General features: G+C 46.7%; 1 protein-coding gene across 1 annotated transcript in view; it reads right to left on the bottom strand.

Annotated features, from left to right (window-relative positions):
• FLT1 (fms related tyrosine kinase 1) overlaps positions 1-19815 on the bottom strand; it is a 204598-nt gene extending 184783 nt beyond the window's left edge. The window contains exon 1 of the mRNA XM_027557508.1: positions 19455-19815. Coding sequence (XP_027413309.1) covers positions 19455-19518 — 64 coding nt within the window. The 5' untranslated portion in view covers positions 19519-19815. The remainder of the gene's footprint in view (positions 1-19454) is intronic.
• Between the last annotated feature and the right edge of the window lie 3633 nt (positions 19816-23448).

Raw genomic sequence — 23448 nt, 5'->3', positions numbered from 1 at the left:
ACTATAATCCTCAGGTTCATACACAGGTCTTTCTGGAAAAAATAGAACATATCACGGAATGCTGCTGCTGCTTAGTCACTCAGTCGTGTCTGACTCTTTGCGACCCCATGGACTGCATCCTGCCAGGCTCCTCTGTCCATGGGGATTCTCCAGGCCAGAATACTGGAGTGGGTTGTCATGCCCTCCTCTAGGGGATCTTCTCGACCCGGGGATTGGTCCCAGGTCTCCCACATTGCGGGCGGATTCTTTACCAGCTGAGTCACCGGGGAAGTCTAAGAATACTGGAGTCGGTAGCCTATCCCTTCTCCAGGGGATCTTCCAAATCCAGGAACTGAACCGGAGTCTCCCACATGGCAGGTGGATTCTTTACCAGCTGAGCTACCAGGGAAGCCCAAGAATGCTACTAACTATAAAAAATATATATACCATGCTGAAGTTTTAATTTCAAATCCAAAATGATGCCTTAACATTTTTGTGTCACACGGACTTCCCTGGTGGCCCAGAGGCTAAGACTCTGTGTCCCAGTGCAGGGGGCCTGGGCTTGATCCCTGGTCAGGGAACTAGATCTCACACCCCACAACTAGGAATGTGAGTGCGGTAACTGAAAGAGCCCACGTGCTACAACAAAGACCCTGTGAACCCCAACCAAGACCTGGTGCAGCCAAATAATTTTTAAAAAACTACATCATAAAATGAAGGAAGGCAGGCAAGTGTACACCTTAAACTCGAGCTGAAAAAGCAGAAAATGCTGTTATCCCTAACTCAAAGTTTGGTCCATGCTTTTTATACACTGACTTTCTACTTTCTTACAAATAATGACACACCACCACTTGTTTTTCATATAAAAACAGGGGAGAAATAAAATGAGATTGGAAGGCTGAGTGTGATAAAGTCCTGATGTTAATTTCAAGCTTATTCTGATTGTTTCTCAAGTCTAAACTACACAAAACACATTTTTTTCTGGAGTTCTTTGGACTGTCTATAAAGGAGGTGTTTTATAAATTCACTAAGAGAAAAGTTGAGAGATCTCTGTCTTTGTTACCAATAACATATACAAACCCTCTGACCCTTGAGATTTAAATGGCCAAGAGTGTGCAATAAAGTTATCCATCACAGGGGAATGGAGGTTTGGAGAGCTGTTAGCATACTTTCTAAGGCTCATTAAACACTGTCCTTGACCATTGTGTTTGTTGTCAAAATCAGTTTCCTTCTAAATTAAACAATTTGGAATACAATTGCCTTTCATTACACATATTTTGAAGATTAATCCTACGTAGACAATGTGATGGGTGCATTGACTGAACAGTTCTTTTCAATTCTGCTTTGCTTTAATTTTCATGTTTTCTTACGACTCAATTTACGTAGTAAGTATAGGTAACAGCTGGCCTTCCTAAGATTTTACAAACTTCAAAAAAATTCTTTATCTCAGATGGAATTAGTGTTATACAAGTTTTGCTGATAGCCAAGCTTCTGGAAGGAAAAGGAACCAATTAAAAGCAGTATGCTGCCACTGGAAGTATCTCGATTTTAAAAGAAATAATTGACTGAAGGCTTTTCACTCCAATATGTGATATTAGAGTCTTCCTTACAAATATCCATGAAAGATTTTAAAGTCATTTGCATCCAAAACCTGAAGAAAATTGGTTTTCATTCCTGGGGCATTTTCACTCATACAATTGCACTAGTTGGTATAGAATCTGCATCTTTACGATCATCCAAGATATCACACACCTGATGGAGGAAAAAAATAAAACCAAACACCAATTTCTATCATCCGTTGGCCATTGGCCTAACAGGCTTTAAGTGCATATGCGTTGGTGCTCAGTGTGTCCAGCTCTCTGCAATCTCATGAACTGGAGCCCACCAGGCTCCTCTGTCCATGACATTCTCCAGGCAAGAATACTGGAGCGGGTTGCCATGCCCTCCTCCAGGGGATCTTCCCAACCCAGGGACTGAACCCTCATCTCTTGCGTCTCCTGCATTGGCAGGTGGGTTCTTTGCCACTGTGCCAACAGGCTTTACAATAACTTATGAATCAGCTCATTCTGAAGGACAAGACCAAAACCAAGAAGCAGAAGTTACATGAAACCAGGGGGAGAACTCTGAAGAGAGGGAGTAAGGTCCCCAAAACTGGAGCTGCCCCCACAAAGTGAAACCACCGGCTGGGACATGAAACTGATTGAGCAAGTTAAGGGTCAGACTCCCATCCACGATTCCAGGAAGCTAGCGATGCATCACCCTCATTCATGTCCTCTTCTCATCCCTTTTACAGTCAGCCAACCTTGTTTTTTCCCCCTACTTCTATCCCCAAACACCCCCTTCCTCTCACCCCAGCAGCTTGAGGCTCTCTCTGCTCTACAACCTCAGCGTTTATTCTTCCATTGAATATTTCTAACATATTCTACTTGCACTCCAGTCCCCTATGATGAAAAGGCATCTTTTTTGAATTTAGTTCTAGAAGGTCTTATACATCTTCATAGAATTCAACATTCAAAAAACTAAGATCATGGCATCTGGTCCCATCACTTCATGGCAAATGGATGAGGAAACAATGGAAACAGTGGCAGACTTTAATTTTCCTGGGCTCCAAAATCACTGCAGACAGTGACTGCTGCCACGAAATTAAAAGACGCTTGCTCCTTGGAAGAAAAGCTATGGCAAACCTAGCAAGTTAAAAAGCAGAGACATTACTTTGTCATCAAAGATGTGTATAGTCAAAGTTATGGTTTTTCCAGCAGTCATGTATGGATATGAGATTTGAACCATAAAGAAGGCTGAGCACTGAAGAATTGATGCTTATAAACTGGTGTTGGAGAAGACTCTTGAGAGTCCCTTGGACAACAAGGAGATCAAACCAGTCAATCCTAAAGGAAGTTAACCCTGAATATTCATTGGGAAGACTAATGCTGAAGTTGAAGCTTCAATACTTTGGCCACTTGATGCAAAAAGCCGACTTACTAGAAAAGACCCTGATGCTGGGAAAGATCGAAGGCAGGAGAAGAAGGGGATGACAGAGGACGAGATGGTTGGATGGGATCACCAACTCAATGCACATGAGTTTGAGCAAGCTCTGGGAGATAGTGAAGGACAGGGAAGCCTGGCATGCTGTTGTCCATGGGGTTGCAAAGAGTCAGACACAACTGAGAGACTGAACAACAGCAACATACCCTACGAGAAGGATACAATAAAAAATAAGAACAAGATCACTTCTTTAAAGGGTTTATAACTTAGGATGGATAACAGATAACTAAGTATATATGGATGCATAAAATTTTGTACTTACAGCTTTTTACAAATGTAAAATTACATTATCTTAGTGGATGATTAGAGGGAAGTGTACCAGAGTCAGGGGAGGGCATCGAGTCCTGGGAGTGAAGGACTCTCTCAGAAGAATGATGTTGAAGCTAAGACCAGAAGAATTAGTGTGTATTTGCTGAAGGAAACACCAGGGTCTCTCTCCTCCCAATCTGCAAACCCTCTGAAACCCATCTTTACTTTGCATACAATTGTTCTCTTTTATCAACCACTCTTAATTCTCTTGCTTCTAAAGCTCTGCTTTCCTTGACCTCTTTGCTGAGAAGAGAGAACCCTATTGTCTCTTCCCAATGCCCTGGTTTAGGCTTTTTTTTTTTTAAGTCTGGGGTCTACTTGACTTCATTCGCTACTGCGGAAAGAAAGGCACAAGTGGACACTCACTGGAAGACATGCCTAGGCCACACTGTGCGTTTTGGAATCATGGAAGAGACATGGGATGGACGCTCAACAAGGGGAATAAAAGAAAATGACTGGATATGGCCAGTTTGTTGTTGTTCAGTTGCTCAGTCGTGTCTAACTCTGTGACTCCACAGCCTGCAGCACGCCAGGCTTCCCTGTCCTTCACTATCTCCAGGAGTCTGCTCAGACTCACATCCATTGAATCAGTGATGCCATCCAACCATCTCATCCTCTGCCACCCGCTTCTCCTCCTGGATCAGTTTGGCCAGGACTTAACTCGTCCCTCCTCATCTCTTTTCCTAGCCTACACCATGGATGATCCAGAGCCATGGGGAAATGGTTTTCAACATAAATGTTCTTATCCAAGATGGTGAAAACAACGGCAGCAATCATAGCATCACCTTTATGTTTACACTGCACTGATGCGACTGCAGCCATGAAATTAAAAGATGCTTACTCCTTGGAAGGAAAGTTATGACCAACCTAGATGGCATATTCAAAAGCAGAGACATTACTTTGCCAGCAAAGGTTCGTCTAGTCAAGGCTATGGTTTTTCCAGTAGTCATGTATGGATGTGAGAGTCGGACTGTGAAGAAGGCTGAACGCCGAAGAATTGATGCTTTTGAACTGTGGTGTTGGAGAAGACTCTTGAGAGTCCCTTGGACTGCAAGGAGATCCAACCAGTCCATTCTGAAGATCAGCCCTGGGATTTCTTTGGAAGGAATGATGCTAAAGCTGAAACTGCAGTACTTTGGCCACCTCATGCGAAGAGTTGACTCATTGGAAAAGACTCTGATGCTGGGAGGGATTTGGGGCAGGAGGAGAAGGGGACGACAGAGGATGAGGTGGCTGGATGGCATCACTGACTCGATGGACGTGAGTCTCAGTGAACTCCGGGAGTCAGTGATGGACAGGGAGGCCTGGCATGCTGCGATTCATGGGGTCGCAAACAGTCGGACATGACTGAGCGACTGATCTGATCTGATCTGATCTGATGTACCTACAAATTAAGGTTCCCAATCAACTGTCTTCTGTGCTATTTGGGAAGCCTGACCAGCTAAGATTCACAGCTGTGAAGATGAAGCAGAAACCAGCTGTTCTTCTTGAAGGGCTTTCAGTGCTGAGTGGCCCCTTAGGACATGAGTCACTGAGAAATGGATTAGGTGAACACCACCACGTGTTCAAGATTACCTAAGTCAACAAAGAGATCATCTCAAAGCTAGGTGCCCTTTGTTTTTAAAGGACACGTTTTGAGTACAGACAGTCACGAATTCTTCACTAACATAAGTGAGTCATTTCAGCAAAATTCAGTTCACATCACAAAATGACACACTTACTCAAGGGCCAACACACAGCACAATAAATACAACCATGTTCCCATCTTCAAATAAAACGTGATGGGTTAGTCGACGATAGTTGCTTGGGCAGATTTTAAGTGAGTATGTTAAAAGTGCTCTAAAATAAAAGAGTCCTCCACGCACGCCAAATTCACGCTGGAGGTTGACATGGACCTCAGATGATGACTGGCGGTGAAACAGACATCAGGAGAATTCAATTCAATATGGTCCGTGCTTTCCCTTGTGAAACTAGAGCAGAAGAGATAGTGTTCCAAGACACTGTCAGAAAACATGTTTCTTTAAAGAAATTTTCCCTCCCAAGTTTGGACTTACTCTTCCAAAATGGTGAGTGAATTAGTCCAGCTAAGCAATCCCGTGCCATCTGCTTGCCATAAAGCACACTAAAAATCAACAACTCTGTTTCTACTCGTTAGAATTTTACTACTCCTCTCTACATGGATATAGAACCACTACATTTAACATCCAGGCCAAAAGGACTAAAGTAGAAATTCTTGAAAACTAGCTTGCATAGGAGTTTCCTGTATTTCAAAGTGGCTTTGTGTGGCAAATGCTGGACTTAATGTATTTTTCACTTACCAGCTTTGAGAACAGGAAATGGGGTAGGGAAGTGAGTGGTAGAACCAGGTCTAATCTATACACCAACAATATGTGTCAAATATTCCTTCACTGCAAAAAGTTGTAGGTACACAAATTCCATTCTAGGGCGATACAATTACTCAACTCCTATACTTCCCCCCTCCCCTTCTCTAGTTCTAGCAGAATTCCCTATGGAGAAGATTTCAAAGCTATAAAACTTTCCAAATAACAACAGAGAACAAAAATCTGATCCAGCAGGAGACCATAAGTGGAAAAGAGAGTTGGAGTTTTCCAGAAAGAAAACAATACCATTAAGCACAGATGAAATGCTGTAACACAGGTTTACATTGCCTTTTAAGATGGTTTGCAATCCCCTCCAATATATGGCTACCTCTCTGCCTGTTTACATATATTTTCAGTTTCTCTAATGCCAACTTAGAAAAAGAAAACCATCTTAAAAATCCAACAGTATATAAGTCCCCCTCCTTACAACTTTCATCCAAGCCATGCAGTCTTTTGATCACACTTTCTACTGTCTCCTTGGAACAACAGATAAAACTTCTCTCTAGGTGGCAGAATGGGATTTTTTTTTTTTCCCTCAGATTTGAGTAAACATGCTCATATTCTGGTATCAAAATATATCCCTCTCACCCTCCCAACTACTTGGTGGGAAGGTGAGTTGGTACAGCCACTGAGGAAAACAGTGTCGGGGTTCCTCAAAAACTAAAAACAGAGTTGCCATATGACCCAACAATCCCACTCCTGGGCACATATTCAGAGAAAACTATCATTTGAAAAGATATGTGCCTCTATGTTCAATGCAGCACTGTGGTGACTCAGACAGTAAAGAATCTGCCTGCCATGCAAGAGACCTGGGTTTGATCCCTGGGTCAGGAAGATCACCTGGAGAAGGGAATAGCTAGCCACTCCAGTATTCTTGCCTGGAGAATTCCATGGACAGAGGAGCCTGGTGGGCTATAGTCCATGGGGTCGCAAAGAGTCAGACATGACTGAGTAACTAACACTTTCACTCAATTATTATTATACACACACCCTTATGTTCATAGCAGCACTATCTACAATAGTCAAGACACAGAAATAATCTAAATGCCCATCAACAGATGAATAGAAAAAGAAGATGTGGTACATATACACAATGGAATACTACTCATCATTAAAAGAAAAAAAGCCACTTGCAGCAACATGGATGGAAGTAGAGATTATCACACTAAGTGAAGTTAAGTCAGGAAGAGAAATATTACTTATATATGGAATCTAAAATATGCTACAAATGAACTTATCTAAAAAAAACAGAAACCAACTTACAGACAGAGAGAACAGATTTGTGGCTGCCAAAGGGGAGTGGGTTGGAGGGAGAAAAGGATCGGAGTTTGGAGTTAGCAGAAGCAAACTATTATATATATAGGATAGATAAACAACAAGGCCCTACTGTATAGCATAGGGAACTATATTCAATATCCTGGGATAAGCCATAGTGGAAAAGAATATGAAAAAGAATGTACACATATGTATAACTGAATCATTTTGTTCTACAGCAGAAATTAACACAACGTTGTAAATCAAGTATCAGATCAGATCAGATCAGTTGCTCAGTCGTGTCAGTATCCCTAAGTAAAGATCAAAAAGAAGTAAAATGTGCTTTTCTTTTCCTTACCTTCTTGCAGGTCTGAATGTCTGAAAGAAATGATCTAAGGAAGAGACTCAGGCCTTAAACACTACCATTTTGCTAACCGGACAAGGACTGTCAATCAAACAGGGACTGCAGAGCTGCGGTCATGGCCATCCCAGACTGATGGGTGCTCGCTCTAGCACAATGCCCTTGGACAGTGGTCTTTTTCTCATGGGCCATAACAATTTTTTTTACTCTTAATGGTAAACACCAAAAATACTGGAGTGGGTAGCCATTTCCTTCTCCAGGGCATCCTCCTGACCCGGGGATAAACCCAGGTCTCCCGCATTGCAGGTGGATTCTTTACCAGCAGAACCACAAAGGAAGCCCCATAACAGCTTTTTAATCTTAACACAGAACACCAAGAATACCAGAGTGGGTAACCATTTCCTTCTCCAAAGGATATTCCCGACCCAGGGATAGAACCCAGGTGTCCGGCATTGCTGGTGGATTCTTTACTGACAGAGCCACAGGGAAACAATAACTTTTTATTCTAAACACTGAAAACCAAACTCCTTGCTTTTCCTTAATTCCTAGATTTCATCATTCAAGATCTTCCAGATAATTGCTGGTGGTGAGAGTACTGATTTCAAAATCAGAAAGATCTAGGTTTCCTGGCCCGGACACTCCATCAGAATGTAACATCCGTGGTTTCCATTCATAAAACAAAGTTAAAAGTGTGCAAACGGATGGACGTTTCTCAAGAGATTCATGGTGACATGCACATTCCGCCCCCAAAGATAGACTTCTCCCCAGCCCCAGCTCATGAAGCATCAGGGTCCTCCCCTTGACTGCAGCTTCATTAAGAAAAAGCTCTAGGTCTCTGTGGTTTCTGGGATCTAAAATGCAAAAAGCAGACATTCCCAGAAACAACCCGGCAGAGGGCAGCCCGGCCTGTCCGGGGACCAACCTGATGCGAAGGAATCAAAGCACCGCTGGCCTCAGCCATCCCCCTGTGCAGGCTCAGGTCACTTAGAGCTCCATGTGGGAGGACTTTGGGAGCCTATGGACAGTCATGTTCTTAATGGCTTTAGAGATCCTTCTCCGACTTGAATTTTTTGGAAGGGCCTTGAATAGCCCATGATAAGAAAACCCAGATGACGGAAATTCTGTCTTAAAGGAGCCTTTAATGGAGTCTGCTGCACACAGCAGTAGAACCTCCCAGGGCCACCACAGGCCACAGTCGCAGTGGAGTCTCACATTCTTTGGAGCTGGCAAAGCTCCAAGGAGAGAATGGTTTGGAAGGAGGAGAAAGACTAGCACAGTCTCAGCCATGCTCTTTCCCTTCTCCCCTTTTCTTTAGGCTGTAAGGCATGCTAAGAGGAGGGGGGTTTGGGGTCTGACAGAACCAGACTGAAATGATTCCAATTCAGGGGAAGTATTTAATTTCGCTAAGTCATGCTTGACTCTTTGTGACCCCATGGGCTGTAGCCTGCCAGGCTCCTCAGTCCATGGGATTCTCCAGGCAAGAATACTGGAGTGAGTTGTCCTTTCCTTTTTCAGGGGATCTTCCCGACCGCAGGGAGCGAACCCATGTCTCCTGCAGCTCCTGCACTCGCAGGTGGATTCTTTACCACCGAGTCACCAGGGAGGCCCATCTTTACTTTATTTAAGTATTAATTCTTAGGCACTCTGTGATCTTAGGAAAAGTACTTAATTTACCTAAGCCTCAGTTTTCTCATTGGAAATGGCAACCCACTCCAGTATTCTTGCCCGGGAAATCTCATGGACAGGAGAGCCTGGCAGGCTACAGTCCATGGGGTCACAAAGAGTTGGAGACAACTGAAGCGACTTAGCAGACTGAAAAGAAGGGCTAAGCACTAAACAGCACTTTCCCCTTCTTCATTGATATAATTTTATCAACTCCAGGCACATAACTAATCTTTCAATCCAAGTTATCATCATTTCAGGTTCTATATACCTTAAGTTAATGAACTAGATTTATGAAAGATATAAAAATATTTCACGGGCTTGGGAAGATGTGGACATGAGACCTCACTGTAAGGAGGGATACAGGATATACTTGAGATTTTTCCAACCTACAAAGAAGGTTTCCAAATTTACACTGTTTAAACAGTTCTTGCTTAATCCACATTTTCATTCATCAGTCGCCTGAAGTAGAGCAGCAGCTTCTTGTCCTTTGTCTCCTTGAGGACTGCGCCCACAGCCTCAGCACCAACTCCCGTCCAGAGAGAATCAAATTCCCCACCCCTCTGACCTAGGACGGCTCTGACCATCCCAGTGTGGCAGGAATGGCACCGTAGGGGTTCCAAGGCTTTGTCACCAGTTCAGATGGCTTCCACCCCCAGGAAGGAGGCCGGGCTAGATGACTGGGTAGCAAAGGCTGCGTGCAGGAAGGAGGCCCCATGACAGCCAGGGCCTTGGGGCCAGCTGCAAAGCCAGGGGACCATGACTGCATGAATGACCCAGCTGAGCCACACCCAGATTTCTAACCCACGCACTCATGAGACAACGGATTCTTGTTGTAGCCCACTGTAATGTTTGGGGGCAGCTTGCTATGTGGCAAGACATGACAGATACAAATGCTATCATGACTCAAGCCCGGGAAGCAGTGATTCACCCACGGGGAAGGGGTATGCTCTTTCCGTATCCAAAAGTGTCCAGAGTTCACACAACACTGGGTCGTAAATGCCCTATAGGTGGCCCGAGATGCCCTGGGGGAGGAGCAGCAGCTTACCCTCTTGAGTTTCACAAGAAGGGTCCCTGCACCCATGGTTCTGCCTGGCATGAGGGCAGCTCTGTCTGCAACAGGGCAGCGACTTTGCTCACCCCTGGGAACAGACCCCTGGCATGTCCCAAAGTCAGCAGAGCATACTGCTCCAACAGGGAACCATTCAGCCACCCAAAGGGGGACGCTGGTCCCAGCAGAGGAATTCAGACACAGGGGCTCGGTCAGACACACAAAGCATTGCCAGGCTTCTGCCATTCTCGTGCAGGGTTTCTTAGAGGGAAGCAGGGCTGGACCACGGCGTGTGGGTGGAGGTCAGGTCAATAGCATGGTATCTTTCCAAGAACTCTGTAGGCATGCACCCACATTTCTGTGGAGGACAGGCTGAGTGTCCCATGGTGTGAGTCAGAGAAGGAAGACTATGGTAACCTCACTGTCTAGACCAGCAATTCAGTCCTGGCTCCTAACTCACATACGATGCTCTGCAAAACAGACCTGCTCACTCCAAGCACTTTATTCCAGAATTCCTCTGCTAACATGTACTCTCCCTCATAGATACAGTTTCCTCACCTTGTGTTAGGTGTCTAGTAATAGTTGTGTCCGACTCTTGTGAGTCCCCTATGGACTGTAGCCTCCCAGCCTCCTCCGTCCATGGGATTCTCTGGGCAAGAATACTGGAGTGGGTTGCTCTTTCCTCCTCCAGGGGATCTTCCCCACCTAGGGATCGAACCTGCATCTATCTCTTGTATCTCCTGTATTGACAGGTGGATTCTTTACCACTGCGTCACCTGGGAAGCCCTGCTAGATGTCCAGTAATGATTTAATTTAGTGCCTTTTCCAGACTGGCCCTGGAGCAGGTACCTCCAAGGTGGCCAGACCTCTCACCTGACCCCTAGGGGGCTAGTTTTTAAATTTTTAATTGGAGGAAAATTGCTTTACAATGTTGTGTTGGTTTCTGCTGTACAACAATGCAAATCTGTCATTATATATATATATATATATATATGTCTCCTCCCTCTTGAGCTTTCCTCCCCTCCCACCCCTCTAGGTCATCAGTGAGCACCAGGCTGGGCTCCCTGTACTGTACAGGCAGCTTCCCGCAAGCTAGCTATTTCACACATGGGAGTGTATATATGTCATCGCTACTCTCTCAATTCGTCCCACTCTCTTCTTCCCTCTCTGCGTCCACAAGTCTGCTCTCTACATCTGTGTCTCCATTCCTTCCCTGCAAATAGGTTCATTAATACCATTTTTCTAGATTCCACAATCACATGTTAATATCGGCTATATTCAGTTGCAGTGAGGCGGATGAACCTACAGCCTGTTATAGAGTCAAGTTGATCAGAAAAGACAGACTTTCAAAGCATGGTCTCTGCCTCAGGCCTCAGCACCACCGGGGATCTAGTTAGAAGTGCAGATACTGGGCCCCACCCCGACCTACTGAATCTGGGCCCAGCACTGCCCTTCGAGCTCTCCAGGTGATTTGAATCATGATAGTACGATGCCCTTAACCTCGCCGCCCACTGGAATCACCTGGGAGCTTTGCCATGACTGATGCCTGGGTCCCACTCAAAAACTCGTGATCAATTGGATTGGTCAGAAGCGCAGCCACGACGAGAGGATTCTAAAAATTAAGCTCCCCATATGATTCTAATGTTGAGTCTAGGCTGAGGACCCTAGAGAAAAGGGTTTCCACAAAACTCTGCTAGAAGCCTAATTACTGATCAAGGCCTGCCAAAGGAGGCCTTGAGTTCAAGGGATTTCACATCTGCATATAATGGAAGCCAAGGCTTTTCATTTGTACAAGGTTCACTTCAGGCCTCTTTTTCACAAAAGGACCTGATCACTGTTACACTTTGCTTGTGTTGACCACATGGGTGGTAGGTCTGTGGTTTGAAAGGAAACACATTCACACTGGTTAAATAGAAGGACAGACAGCCCGGCTAAGAAAAGGACCTGTAAGCAACAGTGGTAACCTGTGAGAAGGCAAAAGCATTTGCCAAGATCTGCAATAAATGAGCCGAGGAAGGAGGCAAGTGTCTGGCATTTCAAGCCAGTAGGACGCACACAGGTGTATTATCTTCTGCAGGACAGCATGATGAGCTGGTGACGTGCCCTTGACAACAGCTTACAGAGAGTGATGCCCATGGTCCCAGCTTTTTACACCGAGTGACTTTGTTTCAGAAGCAAAGGCCTTGTAAAACTTTTATTTGTGGTCAAAAGCTATTTAATGCCTTTTTAAAATTGTATTATATAGTATTTTTCACCAGGCCCTTACTTTCTAAGACCCAGGGTCTGGTGAAGGTATTCCTGTTTGCTCTGATGACAGGTCTAAGCTAAATCTAAGAGTTTGTGGCGGGAGGGAAGTCTTGAAGTAGGTCACAGGTGTCCCAACAGAAGACAGGGCCCAAGAACAGCATGGGACCTGGAAGAGGCTCCTGGTAGGCCCGGGTCTCGTCCCTTGGTCACACAGGTCAAGGTCATCACTAAGATGTTGGTGAAGAAGAGTGAGACTCTGACATCAGAGCTAAGAACCCTTTGCTAAAATCAGTGTTTCTCCATTTCTAATGTGCAAAACCACATCTGGGGACCTTATTAACACGCAGGCTCTGATTCACTAGGTTCCTAGGGGATGCTGGGCCATGGACCACACTCTGAGAAGCATGTTGTGGGCATGTGCAGAGGATGGAGTTGGGAATGGGAGCTGGGGAAGGGAGGCACCAGCTTAAGGCTGGATCAGGGCATTCCGGATTTTTTCAGAACACGTTTCACGCCTAGTAGGCTGATCCTGCCAGGAACCCATGTGCGTCAATGGTTGAGGAAGACCTATTCTAAGCAAAGAGGAAGCTAGGCAACTAGCATCGAGGCTCCTTCAAAACAGAGGCTTGATTCTGAGTGTGTCTTTGTCATTCAGATCTGCAACAGGGTGCAGCACCCAGTGACTCAGGTTTGAGTCTATCCAAGAACAAGTAAGTTAAAGCAATAAATAGTTGTGGCTTATAGTACAGTAAAAACGGTATAGAGCACTGTGGGGTAAAGACAAAGGAGGGCTTGGCCTCTCGTAGAGGCTGGGACAGAAGGGCTGCACGGACCCCCCCACCCAGCCTTGCTGGCCCAGAAGCCTCAGGGAAGCATCGTGACCGAACCGGTGAGCTCACAGGACACAGGCATCTCAGAGTTGAACATCCCAACTCATTTCCCAGATCTTAGCTACTCACAACAGAAGACAAATATTGTCTATTGAGAAACAACTTCTTCAAGGAATCCACTGTTAACTGAGCTCCACGAAAGGCAGGGGTACTGATGACCCGGAATAAATTCATAGCTGGCCAGAGAAATTTCTTCTTTGAAATGATATTGTGGCTACATCATTCATTCCTTTTTTCCAACATTTACTAAGCACATCCATGCCAGGCATGAAACTAGGCACCAGGGATCTAAGGAGAGCTAGGACATGGGCTCTCCACTCCAAAGAGCGAGGGCAGACACATGAACAGAACTCTAACCAAGCAAGATGAGAACAGGAGGAGGGGCTTACACAGGGGCTATAAGAAGAGACCACACACAGTAGAAGAAACCAGTTCTTCAGTCTGGGGCTACAGGAAGGAGCTCATTGGGCCAGGAATTTCTCAGCTGAATTTTGAAGGCAGGGGAAGAAAAGATGCAGAGAGAAAAAAGGGTCTTGCAGGCAAACAGCACGAAAAGTGGAAAGCCCATCTAAAGAACGGTGAGTTAGTTCTTTGATGAGGGTAGTTTGTGTGGCTGGGGCACGGGGTGTGTGGAGGGAAGTGGTAAGAGATGAAGCCAGTGCCATAGCCACAATTATTCAAGCCGCAGCAGTTCAAAAGGGGGATTCCAACTGCTCACAAGAAACATTAGTCTTCTCACCAAATATTTCAGTTTACTATAAGCAGCCATCATGTTGATATTCTTAATTAAACTCCTTAGGGACTTTAAAGTTTTCTCATATTAAAAAAAAGATGCTAGCTTAGTTTAATAAATTACAGCACAGCCATACCATGAAACGCTACAGTCATTAAAACTACTACTGTAAAGTATTAATGGTGATGCGCTAAAATATGAATGATGTTTTAAGTTTAAAAGGCAATTTAAATAGATTTTTTTCCCCACTGGGGAGCATATAAACACACATCTACCACTACAATATGTTCATATGATCCTAATTTTATGTGAGTAAAAATATGTATTCATGTATTGATGATAGGAAAGAAGACTTAAACACATTTGATAAAATGAGAAAAAAATAAGGTTTTTAAAAAAGATGCCAACGTTTAAAAAGAAATCTTAGCACACACATATTTGAACATCTCTACTTTGTTTGGGGTAGAGGAAATACAAAAATGAAGAAATGTTATATGTCAGTTGAACACCAGGTTCTATTCCTGGGTGTACCACCAGCCAGCTGTTGACCTTGGATAAAAACCCATTAAACTGCTCATCTCTGAAAGAGTATATGGACCCGTGAGGTCCCACCGAGCACTCACAGTGCATGCATTTGTGAAGTGAGAGCAGATGTCTCAAGGAGCTCAAAATCAAGCGAAGGAGCAATAATCAGACATGGCTCTCAGGCAGCCAGCTTTACCAAGACTGATGGGAAATCCCCAGGAATTCTTGACATCCCCCCACATCCGCCCAGCAGCAATGCAGGAAATCTAGTCCACTATCTTCAGCAGACTCAATGGGACCATTTCCTTAATGAAACCCCCCTGCAGTCCCAGATACTAAGCCAGAGGCTTTCTTTTCAAGCCCTCCCTCCATCACCCCATTCCTCCCATTTCCTTCCCCTCCCTCAATCTGGTATAAAAATCCAGTCCTTTCATCAGCAGCATGCAATTTCCAAGGCACCCAAGTGTGTGAGGAATCAACAATGAACCTGGAAAGCATCTGGCAGGAGATCTTGTCATTCCTTGCAAGCCGCCCCAGAAGACTGAGACCAACAGAACAGAACGGACTGTTCCACGAGGTCCTTTAAACCAACCCCAACAGATGTTTTTAACCATTCCTGATGACACATTTTTACTTAACAAAAATTAAGCCCGGTGTTATTTCAAATGTTCTTCTTCCCCTAGCCACAATGAAAAATCATGATATTTACCTGATATCCAACTCCTGACTGTGCAATTGAACCAAGACCAGACTAATGCCAGCCAGCTCTGCATTTAACACCCAGGTGCCAAGACAGTTTCCTTCATTCTATTCTCACACTCACTCGCATGTACATCTCAATTTAAAGCTCTACAGAAGCTACTTACACTGTTATTTGTTCTTGCTGTGCAGGATTCCCAAGCCAGAGCAATCATCGGTTAAAACTTTGTGATCAACTGGGTAGCCTTCCTCAAGGACACCATTTGTTGATATAAAACTGTTTTGGGGGCAATATCATTTTGAATTTCTATACTGTATACATTCAAAGGAGATTTAGACTATCTCCTTGATTAAAAACCAAGCGATTCTTTGGTCTCTTCTAAAAAGTCATATAAAATAGGTTCACGCTTAAATAAGTTTAGCATCCTTGTTAAAATCAGAAACTCTTTTTAAGTTATTTGGGGAGCAAATAGGATTAATTAAAAAGCCAAGAAATATATATGGGTTTTTAAATGACTGGTCTCCTTAGAAGAGATCATGGAACTACAGTTATGAATCAGACTCTATTTCATTAAGATTCTGTTAGTGTCGAAAAAAAACAAAAACCCAAGATCATGATCAGTACTAGCCTTGGGCATCCTCTAAACAGCTCAGTTCTTTGAATCCTGATAAAGAGAAAGCTCGGAGAAGGCAATGGCACCCCACTCCAGTACTCTTGCCTGGAAAATCCCAGGGACCGGGGAGCCTGATGGGCTGCCGTCTATGGGGTCGCACAGAGTCGGACACGACTGAAGCGACTTAGCAGCAGCAGCAGCAGCAAAGAGAAAGCTAATCGGCTGGAATCAGGTGTGTTTCACTAGTGACTAAGCAAATCCAACATGATTACTAACAGCAGGGTAAAGTCCGATCATCCTTTCAGCCCCAGCTCTGGCATTGCAGGGCTTATCACCCATTCTACAGGCAATGCAGTTAAGGGAGGGAGAAAAAGAAACACTGTTCGGTCTATTTCCTGGAATCATTCATTGATTTTTGAGAGTTGGCGAAGTTTCCCTAGAAGTAATCACCTATCCTAACATCTGAATTTTACATAGGAAAACACAAAACTGACTTATTGCCAATGTCGACTTAAAAAATGCACAACATGCGAGTTGCCAGTTTAAGTTTAACTTGGGACAAAGTGAGGACTGCAGCCCGGGAGACAGCAAGCACCTCAGACAGCTCTGAGAAACTGCTCCCAAGAAGCAGGGCGGAAGGTCAGTATATATGAAATTTTGGTGACAGGGGAGTACATGAAACCAGCCACATATTCTTCCAGAAGGTTTCGACTAGTCTCACGAAGCTGTTGCTGGTCACGAGGAACAGTCATCAGCATGCAGGATTTTAGTAATTGCCTAGATATGGAGAGATACAAGAATTGGGCTCGTAAAATCGGCTCCTGAGAATATCTAACTACCTGAAGACCTGTCCTGCTGGTCTCTCCCCCAGCACAGGGTGCCTCACTCATGCTCTCCCACCCTGAGCTCCTCCAGGGGATGTTGAAGGTCAGCAGCTGCATTAGCACATGATTTAATCCTTGTGGAGGTAGGTGTTGAGCACCCAGGGCAAGTGCCAATTTGTAGTTGACAGTGGAAAAGCAACTGGATAGCCTATCACAGAATTTAATAGGGAAAGAAAAAACTTAAAATAGTAAATGAACAAGGGCAAAGTATTCAGGAACTAGAGTAGGCGACCACCTACAATTTATCTGCAATGTGATCCATCATTTGGAACACCAAAGGTACTCTGTAATTAACATTCCAAACGTGCAATTCTGGGAAAACAAAACCAAGAGAGTGTGGCTTCATAAACTTTGGCGAAAACAAGAAAAATTGCTATGCAAATTAGTTGGCTTTTGAAAGGTTACATTCATTTTGGAAATGAGAATTTTTGTCATGTGCATTTTGATTTTATATCATTAGCTCCCCTCAGGAAATTTGCGAGTGAGGTATTTCCAATTAGTTGTAGCAAGTTGTACATGTTAGCTGCTCAAAAATGCAAGAAAAATGGGGAGTTGACCAAAAGGGTCTGTGGCTTTCGCAAAGGTGTGGTGCCTTAAAATATGAAAATGAGATTGTGAGCTGGAGAAATGAAGACTAGTATCCTTTTTAGAGGAAGAATTTGCAATAAAGAGGACCTGGAAGTATCTGAATTATTGATATGTTTTTATTTCCCAGGATATCTGGAAGAAGGTAAATATATTTTTTGCAGGGGAAGGCCGTTCTCTTCTGTATTAAAGAACCTCTGATTATTTTATATCTCAGTGCACACCCACACACTATTAATACCTCATAAAATTACACAGCACCCAACAGTAAGCAGAGCTGGGACCTGAAAAATCCACAGAACAGAAACTTGGCCCCTATCTAGACACCGTTCCCTAGACAGGAGCCCCTTCCTCAGTCTGAAAGCCCTGATGAAGTTTAGAAATTAGGTAGCTGATTATCTTACAGGGAGACAGCTGTGCACCCTGGGGAGAAGCCTGTGTGGTTTGCAAAGTCCCCATTAGCAATTAGAAACCCGAGCAGCTGATAGAACGTTTCCTATACACGCAGGTGAAGACATTCTCACCATGCCAATGTTTCTCTCCCGCTTTCTCCCTATAACACATATGTATAAAAATGTTTTTTTTTTTAATTCACAAAAGAGTTCCAAGATTTCTGCCTCATTTAAGTAAAATGAAGAGGAATCATAAGAGAATCTCACTTGCGGTTCAGAAAAGCTTCCACGGATCTAAGCTGCTTTTAACCACGAACAGAGCTATCCTTTGCTAGTTTTTGAAACAAAATAAATCTGTGTGAAGCAGAAAATCCAATAAACCATATACATTTTCCTCCATGTTTTGGATTCACAGTAATTTACCTAGATTTACTTTTACATAATAGACAGATGGACTTCATGTAATTAAAACGCTCCAAGCAATTATATTTCAAAATATCGTGACTTTGCAAACCCCCAAATGTATTTTTGAGGTAAAAAAGCAGTACTCCACTCAATATAGTTGTTTTAGCAACACTTCCAGTTTAGAGCGCGTTCTCTCCAATTACGAATCCGTTTTGCCTGTCGGTTTAACAGTTTCATCCATCTAACTGGAAGCATTACTTGTTATTTAGAAACTGAAGGATTACTAGTCTTCCCACTGAGAAAGAATATTTAACTGTTACTACCTTTTGAGTTTAACAAACATTAAAAAATATATATGCCAGCCCTCTCGCTTTCCTTCTCAAGAATCTTTGCAATAACTTATTTTATGTTACTGCATTTTAGTTCACACTGTATCTTTGCCCCAGGACGATTAAAAGCCAGGCGCTCCAAAACCTGGCTCCCTGCGCCCACCGAGGCTGAACTAGGGATCTTGGCCACTGAGCCGAAACGGCGAGTTCGAGCCCCTAAATGCCCTAGAGTTTTGGCGCCCCGCTGGGGGCTACCTCCACACTAACCCGGGGGCAACCTTCTGGTCCCGCCGCCAGTTTCCCCAACACCGGGCAAAGGCGCGGACCTCACCGATTCCTCAAATCGCATCTTTTGTTCCAAATCGTTTCCTTTCAGAACTTAAAAAACTAGACTTGCAATTCTGAAACTTAACTGGATTTGGGTCCTCAACTGCCGTCGGCGGTCAAGGTCACTCAGGTCAGCGACCTGGGCGAGTAGACCCCTGGCCGAGTTTCCACTCCGGTTGGCTGCGCGCAGCGCGCTCAGGCGCCGCGAGTAACGAGCGGCGGCGAAGAGTCGACGCCGGGGAACGTTCCCCGAGACGCGCGGGCTCGGGAGCCCTGAGTGGCTCGAAGGGTACCAGCTGTCGCCATCTCCTGGGATCTGTGTGCTCCCGCCGGGCACGCGATCCCCTCCCCAAGGGCTCACCTCCTTCCCTCGGGAGACGCTACGTCGCCGTCAGTGCCCAACATCGCCCAGCCCCCGGGCAGCCTCGCAGGCATCCTCGGAGCCGCTGTTCCGGGGGGACCCCGGCGGACCCGGCCAGGCCCTCTGGGAACAGGCTCTGGATGTCTGGCAGGTCCGAGCTCACGGCACTCCCTGAGCCCAGAACCGGGGTGGGGGTCAGTTGGCTTGCGGGAGGTCTCCAGGCGCCAAGGGGCCGCCTCAGCGCGGAGCCGAGCGCGGCGATGCTCGCGGACCCCAAATAGCAGCTCTCCGGGGGCGCCCACCCCGACGGCCCGCCGGAGGAGAAAGGACGTCACGGCCCCAGGCGGCTAAACCGCAACTAGTGTCCCGATCCCCTCGGAGCCCTGTCCCCAACCCGCCCGGGGGGTGCCCGGCCGCGCCTCACCTGTGAGCAGCAGACCGCCAAGCAGCGCGCACAGCAGGACCCCGGTGTCCCAGCAGCTGACCATGGTGAGCGCGACGCGGCCTGCTCGCCCGGTGCCCGCGCTCCTAGCTGGCGCCCACCGCAGCCGGTTCCTTCTCGCTCCGCCGCCGCCGCCGGCCCTGCTCCCCGGGCGCCCCTCTCCGCAGCCCCAGCAAGAGACAGCCACTTCCCCCGGTAATCCTCGGAGCCCGGCGTTCTCTGGCCGTTGAGTTCCAGCCCCGGGGCCGGTTCCGAGCCGCCGCCGCCGCCGCCGCCTGGGAGGAGCCAGGAGGAGTGTCGCTCCGGCGCGCTCCGAGCCTCCACCGGACCTCGATGAAGAGGAGCCGAGGGCGGGGGCGATTTTTAACCTTTCCCCTGCCCACTTCCTACCCCGGCACCTCCTTCCAGTGACGTCAAGGGGTCCCCCACCCCTCATCCGCCTCCCCACCTACCCTCTTCCTCCGGGACCTGACTCCCTACGGCTCGGGAGTGGGCGGGGGCCGCGGCGGGCGGGGGCGGGAGCGCGCGTGGGGAGGCGCGGGCGGCGGCGCCCCTGGGGCACCGACCTGCAGGTTCAGGGTCCTGGCTCCGGGCTCCTGCCCCTCTCCCCTCCTCCTCCCCTTCGCTCTCAGGAAATCCTTGCTGTCTCTCTCCGCCCGGCTTACTCAGCCCTGGGGGCCGCCCGAAGCTGGGAAGGGGACGGGGCTGGCCCTCCACTGCCCGGCTCCGGGGGCGGAAAGTCCGACCCTGGGAAGCGAGCCGCGCCTCCGAGACGGTGTCCTTGGCACGGAGGGGCGAGGCGCAGGCAGGCTCCCTCCCCGTTTCCATGCTCTTACCGCGCCATCCCGCCGCCCGCCCCCTCCGCCCCCGCGACTCCCCCGACTGTCCCCATACATCTAGGACGGCGCCGGACACCCTGGGCACAGGGGTCCGCGCCAGGAACGCCCGCGGGACCCGACGCTTGGCTGGCACCTTCGAGATGACCGCGAAGCCGCCGGGGTCCCTGGGGAGCGCGTCAGTGTCTTTTCGGCCTCACAGATGAACCCGCCCAAGTCATTTCCTAAACCCGCCGCTTCTAGAAGCAAAACAAGCAATAACATTACGATACCTTTTCAAAGGCCGAAACGTGAAGCTGCTCCTGCAACGTTCAAGGGCCGAGCGCTTGAACTTGATTAAATTCTCGAAAAGAATCTTTTCTGACGGCAGCTTGCTCCGCAAGGCGAGTGACTCCACTGCTCTTCGAACAAAACCCAGTGAAATTAACATGAGGCACTAAATCATTTGGGATGACACTAATTCCACCTTGTTCCCCAATTATGTCTCCATTACCTCATAGGCTGATACGGTCCCAGGCTCCACGGAGCAGCCCAGTCTTGCCTCTGTAAATACCGCTGGTTTGAAGAATACTTCTATTGGAACTGCCAGATAGTCACGATAAAAGGAGTGTGAAGGCTCCTAAACCCGGGGCCAGCGACTCTTCCTGAAGGACTGGACGGCCTCCCGCCTGGCAAGGTTAGGCAGAGTTGCCACACCTGTAGATGGCAGTGCAAGGAGAGGTCCCCGCCGCGGGCGCTCCACGCGGCAACAGCGCACCGAGCGCTGGGGCGCGGGAGTCGGAGCCCCACGCGGCTCCGAGGAGAGAAAGACCACGCGGAACCTGGGCGCGCCTATCGGCTTCTCCACTTTTGCTGCTTTTCCGGGGCTCCTCTCCCCTCTCCCTGGCTCTTTCTCTCTCCTCCCTCAAGCTTGACTTCTTCAAAACCGCAGTATCATTCCGCGAACACTTCGTTAATTACGAATCGCAGGGTTAGAGGCTGATAACTGATCTTTCTTGCGACTGATCCCTCCACCCTCGGTCACAGTCTGGGACACACCCGCAGAGCCAAGGTGTCCCCCTTGCCTCACTTCAGAGCTGCTTGTCCGTCCCATGCTCTATCCCCAGAAGAGGCTCCGCATCGCCCTTCTACAGCGCCTCTTGGAGCCGAGCATCGTGTTAGGGCCCCAAACGCTGAGATGGGAAGATGTCTTCCCAGGGGCTTAGTTCTGGAGAGGAGATTGATGCGTCAAGAGTATACGACATGACAGTTCGAGGATGCCAGTGCTGGAGGGAGCTTGAGTCCAAGATGGGCACAGAGATGAGGCGGTCTTTCCAAGAGCTCAGGAATGTTTCTTAGGAAAGACACTTAGCTGACTCCGGGGTGGGGTTGTGTGTGTTGGTGGCAGCGGGGTGGGGGGGGGGCAGTCCATAGGACAATCTATAACAGTTTATTACAACCCTTCAAATGCTATTTGAGACACAACCCTCCACATGCCTGCTGCCAGAAATGAATCTACATCGAGTTTATTTGTGAAGCCAGAAGGGTTATTTGATGGACAGCTGAAACAATTTCATAACCTCAGACGTCCATCAACAATACTAGTATATTGTACATGCTCTGTCGCTCAGTCGTGTTCCCACTCTGCAAATCCATGGACTGTAGCCCGCCAGGCTCCTCTGTCCATGGGATTCTCCAGGCAAGAATACTGGAGTGGGTTGCTGTGCCCTCTTCCAGAGGATCTTCGCCACCCAGGGATGGAATCAGCATCTCCTCCATCTCCTGAGTTGGTTGGCAGGCAGATTCTTTACCACTGAGCCACCTTGGAAGCCCATAAGCCACCTGAAAGCCCATATAAGCCTGGAATATTGCTCAGCGATTTAAGGTTAAAGAGTCCCAGTGGAATCTAACTTAATTTATACCAAAAACATTCTGCATTGAATTATCTCACACAAATTTCCCAACTATCCTTTTGATAATTGCAGGCTTTTAATTATAGTCGATGGCCACCTGGTGGCTCAGAGGTTAAAGCATCTGCCTGCAATGCGGGAGACCTGGGTTCCATCCCTGGGTAGGGAAGATCCCCTGGAGAAGGAAATAGCAACCCACTCCAGTATTCTTGCCTGGAGAATCCCATGGACGGAGGAGCCTGGTGGGCTACAGTCCATGGGGTTGCAAAGAGTTGGACACGACTGAGCGACTTAATTAATTGTAGTCAGCAATTTATTTACTATTTCTTATTTTGTTACTTGTATTAGCCTCCTCACAGAGAACTCAAGATGCTACAAGTTGTCACAAGGTTTTGTTCTCATTTCACTCTAGCTCATAAATTTTAGCATTGAGAAAAACAAATAGCTAAGCTAAAATGATGGAAAATAAAGGTATGGCTCACAGCCCTCCCCACTGAAAACAGATAATACTTTTGGATGAGAATAGGCTGCAGCGCTCTTCCAACTAAATCACGAAGGAAAGGGGTTTTATAGATAATAGTGATGGAAAAGATCAATTTCAATGTGCCTGGTGGGTATAAAAAGCTATTGAAATACACTATCTGCTTGCTTCCTGCTCAGATACAAAAGAACATTTCATCTCCTGCAAAACCAGACACTCTCTCTTGTTATCAGCTACAAACATTCTCTTGAGGATTCCTATTCAGAGGCAGACTGTTGGTAAAACCAACAGCTTTAATATTCAAGACCGAACAATGATATGGGAGCATCATGTGAGAGGCAGGAGGGGACCCAGGGCCTCGTCCTCCTTCAGTGGACCAAGTGTGGAGCCGATCAGCTTCTAGTCACAAAGGCTCAGTCAGGACTTCTTCATCCCCTCGTAGGTTAGGTGGTTTCAGAGCAAAGAAAAACTGCTCCACGCTACACACTGCGTAGCATACTTATGTGTGGTTGGTTATAAGAACCAAATGACTTTTTAAAACCCTTCTGTGTTATATGAAAAAAAAAACAAACAAACAAACCCATCTCCCAGCACATCTCTGCTTCACAGCTCAGCCTCTGAGATCTGAGTAGCACATGCTCACAATCTTCCTTAGGGAAACTGCTGAATTCACCAGGCAGGTACTACTCCAATGCTGATAAGTTCTGATGGAGTTCCTTAGGGAACCTCCACTTACCCACCACTCTTCTTTTGGCTCCACCTGCTTCTCT

This window comes from Bos indicus x Bos taurus, chromosome 12 (genome assembly GCF_003369695.1).
Source record: "Bos indicus x Bos taurus breed Angus x Brahman F1 hybrid chromosome 12, Bos_hybrid_MaternalHap_v2.0, whole genome shotgun sequence".
Classification (NCBI taxonomy): Eukaryota; Metazoa; Chordata; class Mammalia; order Artiodactyla; family Bovidae; genus Bos; species Bos indicus x Bos taurus.
The sequence above is the reverse complement of the archived record's forward strand: the minus strand, read 5'-3'. Positions and strand labels throughout refer to the sequence as shown.